Source organism: Alexandromys fortis, unplaced genomic scaffold, assembly GCF_014885135.2.
Source record: "Alexandromys fortis isolate MF-2015 unplaced genomic scaffold, M_Fortis_MF-2015_v1.1 scaffold_27, whole genome shotgun sequence".
In the NCBI taxonomy this organism is placed as follows: domain Eukaryota; kingdom Metazoa; phylum Chordata; class Mammalia; order Rodentia; family Cricetidae; genus Alexandromys; species Alexandromys fortis.
In genome coordinates, this window is record NW_026067952.1 from 4,326,184 (window position 1) to 4,336,695 (window position 10,512).

Consider the following 10,512-nt stretch of genomic DNA (forward strand, 5'->3'; position numbering starts at 1 on the left):
CTCTCTCTCTCTCTCTCTCTCTCTCTCTCTCTCTCTCTCTCTCTCTCTCTCTCTCTCTCTCCCTCTCTCTCTCTCTCTCCCTCTCTCTCGATGCAGTCTGAGTAACTGCCTCATGTTCCTGCTGCCATGCATTTCTTCCATAACAGGTCTCGAACCATAAGCCAAAAACGAACCCTTCTTTAAGTTGATTTCTGGGTGTTTTAATATAGCAATAAGGAAAAGCAACCCACTTCCCAGCCTGAAACTTTGGACTTTGATTATTTGAAAAAAAAATTATTCTATTTTGTGAGCACTTTGTCTCAAGGAGCTCATACAGGGGCGTCTGACCCCTGGACTGGAAGTACAGGTGGTTGTGAGTAGACATGTAGGTACTGGGAACCCAACCCAGGTCCTCTGGAAAAGCAGCCACTTAACTGCTGAGCCGTCTCTCCAGCCCCATGGACTTCAACAGTTTAGAGATTATGGTTCCAAGTGGAAGGACATCAATGGTACCATTGAATTAAACACTCAGAGTGGCCAGTTTGGACTTATACCGTTGGCACTATAGACAAAAACATGGTCTACTTTCCTGGCTGGGCATATTGGTCCTGACTGGCTACAGGCACACTGGGTTGCTGCTCCACCATGGTGGCACAGAAGATAATGTACGGAAAAGGGACTCCTTCCATATCCAACCATAAAAGATGAACAGAAGACACAGCCACCTAAGGACTGCTTTACACTGGGGTATAAAGTCATTTCCAAATAAGCCACCCCATTGGCTGAAGCACTGTTGGAAGCAGTGAACCTGTGGACAGTGGGAGAGGGAGAAGTCATAAAGACCAATGGTGGCCTGTGGGTTGTTTCAGAAATTGACATGAGGATTTTCTCCCATGTGAGTGCGTGAGTGTGCGTGCATGTGTGCGTGTGTGCATGTGTGTTCCAGGCTGACTTGGAGGCTGCCAACAGTGACATCTCATTTATATACTGCACTGTGTGAAGGACTGTGAATGCTGGAACTGTAGGAGGCGTGAGTGACATCCAGCCTCCTGCCTCCTCCAGAGACCTGACCTGACTGACGGAAAGGCTCTGAGAGTCTCATTTCAGAGAGAGGAGGAGCATGTCCTCTTTCGTTATGCATTTAGCCCACTGGGATCCACATGGTATTGTTCATGAGTAGAACTTTTATAGACTGAGAAGGGGCTTCATGGATGTCTAGCTAGACCAGTAGGGTAGACAGCACCAGACAGTTTCTGCATCTACAAAGTCCACCCTTGCCGTGGCTTGACCAGGGCTATTTGTATGTATATGAATGTTTTGCATACTCAGTGCCCACAGTGGTCAGAAGAAGGTTCCAGTCCCTGCAGGTGGAATATGGATTAGTTGTGAGCTGCAATGTGGGTGCTGGGAATCGAACCTGGGTCCTCTATAAAGACAAGTATTCTACGCTTTAGGTCATCGCTCCAGATTTTTTGAGACAAGGCCTCAGAAAGCCCTGGTTGGCCTCAGATTCAGTACCTGAGTGACAGTGACCTTGAACTTGATCCTCCTGTCTGCACATCCCAAGTGCTACTACACTATAGGTGTGCATTACCAGGCCCAGTTTATGCAGTGCTGAGAAATCAAAGCCAGGGCAGCTTCATGTGTGCTACGTAAGCACTCTGCCAATGGAGCCACATCCCAGCCCTATATGTTTCTTGTAACCTTTCTGAAAACATGCAAATTCTTATACTTAGTATTATTTTTTTTTCAAAATCGATCAAACTATGCTCTCTCTGAAACAAATTATACTCTCAGACTGAGCATTTTAATGTTTCTCCAACTTGGAAATTAAGGTGGGAACATGTGCCCTGGCCAACCTCTAAGAGGACTGTAAACAGATGGATGTGAAAAGACTCTATAAACTGTGAAGTTCTGTGCCCGAATGGAGTAGACTTAAGACCATGTCAGCAGCCTTTGACCATATGTGAGGCTGCGCTCTGTTCTTCCTCAGTATCACAGCTGCTGGGACAACAGGCAATTGCCACCTTCCCAAGCTAACTTGCTCTCCCCAAGAGCTGGATCCAAAATGTCGCACCTTCACCCCCATTCTGACTTTGGAAACTAGAGTTGGGTAGATCACACGCTTTAGAAACGAAAAGCAACTGCTCCTCCTGGATGCTTTATTGGGGGCTCTAAGCATGAGTGGCAGTGACACCCAGACCCTTTCCCAACATGCAAAAGGCACAGGAAAGTGAGACCCGGGGAGGGGCAGTGTGGAGGAGAGACCCCACTGCATGCAGTATGGGGAGTCTCCGGAAAAAATGGAAAGGCGGAGGTGGTGAGGGATGCACCCCTGTTCGTGAGCTGAGACCGAACTTCGGAGGTGAAGTATGCATCCCTGCTCGTGAGCTGAGACCAGCCTTCGGAGGGAAGGCCAACATGGCTTTTGCTCCCCTTGAAGGGGGAGAACTCAGCTCAAGGGAGGAGTGGCTGGCTGATGGCTGCTGCTTTCGGGAATTTCTACTTAAGTGCCAAACCACACCAGGTGACCAATGAGGGAGTGGGTGAAGGGTGTGCCCATGGAGTTAGTTGATCCCAGCCATAGATGGATTTTGGGGTGCCACTGCTTGGCTTGAGCCAGTGCTGTCTCACTGAGTCCTTGTCCAGGAGAAGAACGAGACCCCTTTCGATCTTCAGAGGCCTCCCACAGGGACTCTGGCTCTCCAGTCCCAGACAGAGGTACTGGTTAGATGAGTTGAATCTCGGTGTTGGCTTTGTCCTATAGAAGAGGTCCCTGCCAAGAGGGAAGGGGAGGCTGGGGTCAGGCTCTCTGAGTCCCCAGCACCTCCCAGAACCTGGGCCCTGCTGGGTAGAACATCCTGGGACTCACCTCAGATCCTAACCAGTCCCCACAGAAATGTCTTGAGACCTTGAATCAGAAGCAAAGGCATTTGGGTTTCTTTTCTCTCGCTTTCTCTCTCTCTCCTCTGGTAGAGCCGCAGCCTCAAATCACGGCGTTGGCAATGTCTACTTCTAAACTATGAAATGTTGTCACACTGACAATACAATGACTAGAAAGAAGGGGCAGGACGTTCTGTCCAGTGCTCATGGGACAGTGAATTACTGAGAGGGAGTTGGGAAGCACACAGCACAGAGACACCGCCAGTCACACACCAGGCCCCAGCCCAGCTCTAGATGTATTTTTTCTTGAGGTACCAGTAGGCAAAGTAGCCCATCCCACCCAAGGAGCCCATCAGGAAGGATGCCCCAAAGAAGGATGGCGGCTTCCGCTTAACCAGTCGGAATGCATTGGGGATAACAGCCGAGAGCAGTGTGGTGTGGATGTCGCCCAGGACTTTCCGGAAGGCGAAGCGTCTCTGGACCCTCTCAAAGAAAGACTGAAGGTTGGGCCGGCTGCCGTCTTCCCAGTATTTCTTGGACAGTCCCAGGAACTTGAGGCGGTGCAGGGTAGCTCCCAGGAGGACGTCCGCCAGGGTGAAGGCACAGCCACAGAGCCACAGCTCGCATTTCTGCCCTGGAAAGGGAGAGGACACCTGGCACTCAGGCCCTGGCTCTGATCTACCTGTCGGTGTCTTGAGGTCATTCCTTCCCAAACCTCTTCAGCAGTAGCTGCCATAGCCTTACCTTGCTGCCCTCGCTCTTTAAGTCAACTGACTTGTGAATTGCAAAGATCTACCTCACCTTCCTTTCTTTCTTTCTTTCTTTCTTTCTTTCTTTCTTTCTTTCTTTCTTTCTTTCTTTCTTTCTTTCTTTCCTTCTTTCTTAGAATAGGTTTCATGTAGCCCAGGCTGGCCTCTAATTCACTATGTAGTGAAGATAACCTTGAACTTATCCACCTGTCCTCACCCAAGTGTTAGGATTGTAGACTTATACCACCACACCAAGTTTGTGCAGTGCTGAGGGGTGAGGATGGGGTAAGGGTGGGAGCAAAACCTAGAATTTTGTGCAAGCTAGGCAAGCTTTCCACAAACTAAATGCCATTCCTCCAGCCCTTCCTTTTTCTCTTCCTTTTTCTTTTATTTTTAATTTTGGAGACAGGATCTAAAGCCTCAACCTCCAGAGTGCTGGGATTAAAGGCCACAGTACCCCAAACTGTAGATTCACATACCTAGCTGTTGGCTGATAGCTCCACCTAGTGTCCCTCCACATTCCAAATTAAACATGTCCAACAGGGATTCTGGACTGGTGCTCCCAAGCCCACCACACACGCCCCAGTGCCAGAGTGGCTCTCCATCCTTCTATTCAGTACCAGAGCCTTGGCGCCGCCACAAACACTCTCTCCCATTGCCCCCACAGTCAGTGCGCCAGTATGTCTTATTAGCTTGATTTTTAGAATACATCCAGACTCCAGTATCTGCTTCCACCATCCCAGCCCAAACAACCACTCTCTCCTACCCACATCTTCATAGTGTTTTAAATAGTTCCCCTTGCCTGGAGTCTACCCTCATCACAGCAGCCAGAGGGATGCTGTTAAATCTAAGTGGGAAGCCGGGCGGTGGTGGCGTACGCCTTTAATCCCAGCACTTAGGAGGCAGAGGCAGGCGGAGCTCTGTGAGTTCGAGACCAGCCTGGTCTACAAGAGCTAGTTCCAGGACAGCCTCCAAAACCACAGAGAAACCCTATCTCAAAAAAAAAAAAATCTAAGTGGGATCCTGTCAAAACGGATGCCTCGTGGTCAGAACAGAGCCCTGTAGTACTACCTGTGATGTCTGCCCCACCCCCTTCATTCTAGGTCTCAGGTTCTGCTTCCACCTTGACTCTTTACCCACCAAACTGGTCTCCTTGCAGATGCTCATGAAAAACCTGCTCTCATCTCAGGGCCTATGCCTTGGCTGTATCCTCTGCCTGGAACAAAAGTGATTGGCTCAACTATCTTCTCCATAGGCCTCTGCTGTCTTTTCAGAGGGCTTCATAGACTGTCGATTTAAAACTGAAGGGCTGGGGGCTGGATAGATGGCCCAGTGGTTAAAAGCACTGGATGCTCTTGCAGAGGACCCAGGTTCAATTCTCAGCATCCACATGGCAGTTTACACCTGTCTGTAACTCCGGTTCTAGGGGATCTGGTACCAGAACACAGACATTCATGCAGACAAAACTCCAATGTACATTAAAAAAAAAAAAAAACCCTAAAGGGCTGGCTCGATTAATAGCATGCACTAGGCCCTGTGTTTGAGGCCCTGCCCTGAATAAAATGGACGTGGTAGAACAGGCCTGTAATCCCAGCATCTGAGTGATGGGAACAGGAGCATCAGAAGTTCAAAGTCATTCTCTGCTGCAAAGTGAGTTCAGAATGAACCTGGGATACTGGTTAGTGGGGCAGAGTGATGTGTGTGTGTGTGGGGGGGAACACCAGGCTAGGTGGGGGCAAAGCTGGGATGTCAGGATCAGAGACCTGCTCTGTAAAGGGGGGAGCCCTAAGACATCCCCTGCAGGGCCAGGTGAGACCGTGGGTGCTGACAGCAACTATACCATCCTTTCCACACACAGGAGCAACCCATGCCACATGCTGCCCACCCTGGGTACCCTGGGAACTCTGAATGTCTCTCACGTCACAGGGTCCTAATGATTCTGTCATTCTCTCCACTCTATATATGGGAGACAGAGGTCCCAGTGCGCGGGGGGGGGGGGGGGGGGGCNGGGGGGGGGGGGGGGGGGGAGGGGACTTGTCAAGGTCACTGCCCCAGCCCTGCAACCTAGGTCGGCCTGACTCCCCAGATCCTGACCCTAACCACCTGGAAGGGCTCTGGGATCTTCCGGAGAAAGAGGCAGGAGGATGGCAGAGTGGGCAGGGGAAGCAGGCAGGAGGAGCCCTTTACCCTCATTCTCGAGTTTCCTCTTCTCCAGCTCCGCCTCAATCTGGTCAAGCACCATAGCCAGCTCCCCAAGGATCTTCTTCAGATAGCTCACATCATCGTGTTCCAGGATCTTGGCCTAGAGGCAGAGCAGGCATCTGCTCAAGCGTGAGCTGGTCTCATGGGAGTCATGACACCTAGAGGTGGAGGAGGATTGTCTACCCTGCCTTCAAATACCCACTCTAGTGTAAGTAGGAGGGAGGGGACATAGGCAGGGCGCTCACCATAGCTGTCCCTGTCTGAGGGAGGGAGGGACATAGGCAGGGCTCTTACCATAAGCTTCTTCTGCTTGGAAAGGTAGGGCTCAGAGAGCTGTGGTTCCTCCTCATGGTCCAGTTTCATGAGGTCTGTGGTGGCATTGGCTAAATGTCCTGGAACAGAACAGAAAAAAAGGTCTTGTCTCCCTTCCCACATGACCAGGAAAGGGCCACCTCCCCGAGGTACAAGGGGCCAGTAAAACTTGCTATAGAGGACACTGTAGCTTCAAGGAGGAAGGGGAGGAGGAAGGGGAGGAGGAAGATGAGGAGGAGAAAGAGGAGCACGAGCAGGAGGAGGAAGAAGAGGAAGAGGAGGAGGTGATGCTGGAGATGTGTAAAACCTGAAACCCAGAGTTGCTCATCTTCCCAGAATTCCCTCCCCGAAATGAAGCCAACCCTGCCTGAAGGTGTCCTCAGAGCCCCTCTCCTCAAATAAGGTCCTGTAGGCTTTTCCTACAGCACCCTCACATTTACACGCCTCGTTCAGATCTCCATCTCTCAGCAGACACCTGTAGTCTCTTGCTTGGGTGAGTTTCACAGGGTTTCCTATGTAGCCCTGGCTGACCTAGAATTTGCTGTAGAGACCAGGCTAGCCTCAAGCCTGTGGTGATCCTCCTGCCTCTGTCTTCTAAGCGCTGGACTAGAGGTTTGCATCACCCCAACCTTCTTGCTGTCATCCCACCTCTTCCCAAGGGCTTCTGTGCATACATCCTGCCCCTGCCCCTGCCTACAGCTCATCCTGGGCCCCTCTGGGTAATGTCTCAGCTCTCAGCTGCTCTGTCTCTCACTGGGCTGCCTCCATAACCCTGTCCCCGCAGGGTACATCTCAGTCACTCAGATCACTTCCTATGCATCAGGCCACTCCAAACCTCTTAGCCCACATCCCATTTTCTGGAACAACCACATCCTCTATTCTCTTTCTTTCCCTATGATTTATTTATTTTGATATATATATGAGTGTTTCACCTGAATGTGTCTGTGCACATGTGTAATAATGTAGTCCTGAAGAGGGTGTTAGAGCCCCTGGAACTGGAGTTACCATTTCAGTTGCCATGTGGGTCCCTTGCAAAAGCAACCCATGCTCTTACCTGCTGAGCCATCTCTCCAAACCCCATGCCCTCTAATTTTGAAAGTCTCTTTCCTGATCTAGCTGACCTATGAACCTATGACCTTCTATGAAGCGCCCCCTTGTCATTCAGGTCTGACCTCAGAGCCTTTGTTCCAGCCTACCCTCTGGCAGACTTCCACCAGGAGATGCAAACCTACCAACTGGGGTTGCCACAGCACAGCCTGCTCATCTGAGGCTTCCGCGAAAAGCATCCCTCGCACAGCGCAGTGCACAAGTCGAATTGTTTGCCAGGTGTGGTAATTTGATGTTGGTGTGCTTATCTACCTCAGGGCCTCTGAGCTCAGGCTGTAGCTAGATAAGACTCACCTCTATTCTCTGAAAGCCTAGCACAGGCCTGGCCCCGAGCAGGACTCACTGAGTGTTGAAGAAAGGAAGCGGTGGTCAAGAGTGTGAGAAGCTGCAGCCTTCGGCTATCTGTCCCCTGAGGTCGCCTACCTCCTATCATGGCCTGATGCAGTCCCAGTAAACACTGCGAGCTCTTCCAGCTCTAGGCTATATTAACACTCCCCAATGCTTTCTGAATGTGAAGGTCAAGGCAGTCTCTCTCTCTCTCTCTCTCTCTCTCTCTCTCTCTCTCTCTCTCTCTCTCTCTCTCTCTCTCCATCTTTGCCTTTGTGCCTCTCTTTAGACTACTGGGAAGACCTTGGAACACATCTGCAGTCACTGCAGGCTGACTTTGCTCCTCTGCACTCTTTGAGGTTTCCCTTTTCCCCATCCCTGTGGGATTCCAGTGCTTCCTCAAAGGGGTGAACACTGGGCCCACTCCGTACCCTGCTGCCTTCCAGGTCCCATGAGATGGCTCAGGACAAGATGGGGGCAGTGCCCACAGTTCACCAGGCCACTCACTTGAATGCTTGCCAGGGCCTCACACCTCCTCTCTCAGGACTCCATCTCTGGGAAGTGCAGAGTTGCTCATGCCCAGGCCCATAGCTGTTTCTCTGTGAAATGAGCCCCTCCTCCAAGCCTGCTCCTCAGAGTCACATGAGACCCTGCCCTGCCCCATGCGCCAGCCTGCCCTACCACCCTACCTTTGCCTCTCCACGCGCTGCCCCTGTCCTACCCCACACCCTGACATGATCTTCCCTCTCCTTTTCCCACTCGTTCTTGGATGTTGCCACAATTCCAGGTCCTAGGACTAACATCTTCTGTGACCCTGGGACCTCTGTGTTGTCTTGATCCTAATATTGGAACCACATTTAAAGTTTTTTTTTTAACTAATTGATTTGTGGACAGGTTATACAGACAAGTTATAAACTCAAGCAAGGGTAAAAGATGTGCAATCAATGTAAACCTCTATTCAGGTGTGGCGATGAACACGTCTGTAAATCCAAGCTCTTGGAGGCAGGAGGATCAGAAGTTCAAGGTCATCCTCAGCTAGTTATGAGTTTGAGGTCATATTGGGCTACATGAGACTGTCTCAAAAACCCCCAAACAAAACCAACCCATTATTACTTCTCTATCTTCAGACTCTCGGCTCTGCTCGCTGGAGACTAGCACTACTGTAGAAACATCCCTTGCACCAAGAACCCAGGGGCATCCTTTAGTACTTGCTAGAGCAGATGGCACGCTACGCGTTTGGTCCTCTCCTCTTTTTGCCACTCATTAGCATATTTTTAGAACATTCTATGTGCCTATTATTTTTCAGTATAACAGCATCATGCTGAATGTACTCCACCTCCAATTCATAGACACCAAGGTTGTTTCCAATAATGGTTCTCACTACGCTGTGGTGAGTAATTTGTATACACTTCATGGTGTTCAAGTGTTGCCTTGGGGTAATCTTCAAGGCATGAACCTTTTTGGCATTTGGTACTGAGTGCCCTCACCCCACCCCAACACTGGCTGTCCAAGTCTCCTTAGCTTGTACTGTCATTACCTGACCTTGTCTTTGCTCCCAGAAACTGTAACCCTGAGGTGGCAGAAGCTGTGTTTATCCTTATCTGTTGGCATCCTCACCCAGGATCCCATTGAAATTGCTGACTGAATGGGGGGGGGGGGCAAGAGCATAGAGATAATTCCCGAGTCTTCTTCAAGGGCTGAGTTCACAACCCGACCCTTCCCCACCTTTGCACAACGGTGGGACAGAGGAAGATGGGAAGGGAAAGGAAGTGACCACTTACTGAGCATCTAGGATCTATTAGAAACGGTCATGGCTCCTCTGCCTTCAGGGCCACCAAACGCTCTAGCAAAGTCTAGATGCTAATCCCCATGAATAAACTATCGATGGGTCATCTGACTGGATCTAATTCCATTCGTTGATTATGGGTAGGCTGGCAGTTAGGAGAGTACATGGGTGACCTTGGATCAGAAAACAGAGACCTACTGGGTGTCTTGCCATGCCTGGTCAGCCTTCTGTGGGAACCTTAACCCTAATGTCATTCAGGGTTCTTGGCTATCCATGTGGGGCCCTTCCCCTTGACCTCAGGTGTCCGCAGCTGGGACTTCCCAGGAGGTCTCCCAGGCCTGAGAGAAGAGCCATCTGTGCAGTTTTCTGAATGGGGTGGCAGGTGGGGGTGGGGGTGCACAGGGAGGAGAGACAAGAGGGAGAGAGGGAGGGGAAGAATGACTAGCGAGACCCAGGGATGGAAGCATGAGGTGAGGAGGGGGACCTTCCTTAAGGAAAGAAGCAGAGGAACGTGAATGGAGGGCCCTGTTGGGCAGCACTCACTGCGGATCTCGGCCGTGGCATACTTGGGGATCATGGAGTCCGTGGTGAGTTCCGGGTGCAGGATGCAGCCGTGGGTGTAGGCATCCATGGGCAGTGCATCCAGCAGCTCCCGGTACTGCAGCACTCGGGCGTGTTGTGGGCTTCCCGCCTCGGGCATCAAAGCCACCACATGCTCTGTGGATACCACCAAGGGCTGGAGCAAGGTCCATGCCAACCATAGGAACCCGGAGCCCCAAATGTCATGCTCGGAAACCCCTGACCTATCCTTCCCCGTGAGGAATCCTGATGACCCAGTTGCTACTCTGGGCTTCACTAGGCTGTCCCTCATGGGTCCAGCACTTCCCGGTGCCAGATAGTAGCCGAGTAGAGGAATGTGCCCAAATGTTGCCCGCTTTTCATGGCTTGAAAAGCTCGATGCTTAGAATTCAAACCTCCTCAACTTGGCAAATATTATTCACATTTAGGCTTCTTTTTTGAGATGGACTCTCAGTGTATATCCCAGACATTTCTCTAACTGGAGATTCTCATGCCTCTGTCTCCCACAGGGCATACACATGTGCCACCATGCGCAGAAATTTTTCATTCTGTTTTTTTTTTTTTTTTTTTTTTTTTTTTTTTTTTTTT

At 50.7% G+C, this 10,512-nt stretch overlaps 1 protein-coding gene across 1 annotated transcript in view; it reads right to left on the reverse strand.

Annotated features, from left to right (window-relative positions):
* Positions 1–2,479: 2,479 nt before the first annotated feature.
* Positions 2,480–10,512, reverse strand: part of Gdap1l1 (ganglioside induced differentiation associated protein 1 like 1) — a 17,520-nt gene continuing 9,487 nt past the window's right edge. The window contains exons 3-6 of the mRNA XM_050150942.1: positions 9,889–10,062; positions 6,108–6,205; positions 5,799–5,913; positions 2,480–3,496 (exon numbers count right to left, since the gene is read on the reverse strand). Of these exons, the coding sequence (XP_050006899.1) occupies positions 3,153–3,496; positions 5,799–5,913; positions 6,108–6,205; positions 9,889–10,062 (731 nt within the window). The 3' untranslated portion in view covers positions 2,480–3,152. The remainder of the gene's footprint in view (positions 3,497–5,798; positions 5,914–6,107; positions 6,206–9,888; positions 10,063–10,512) is intronic.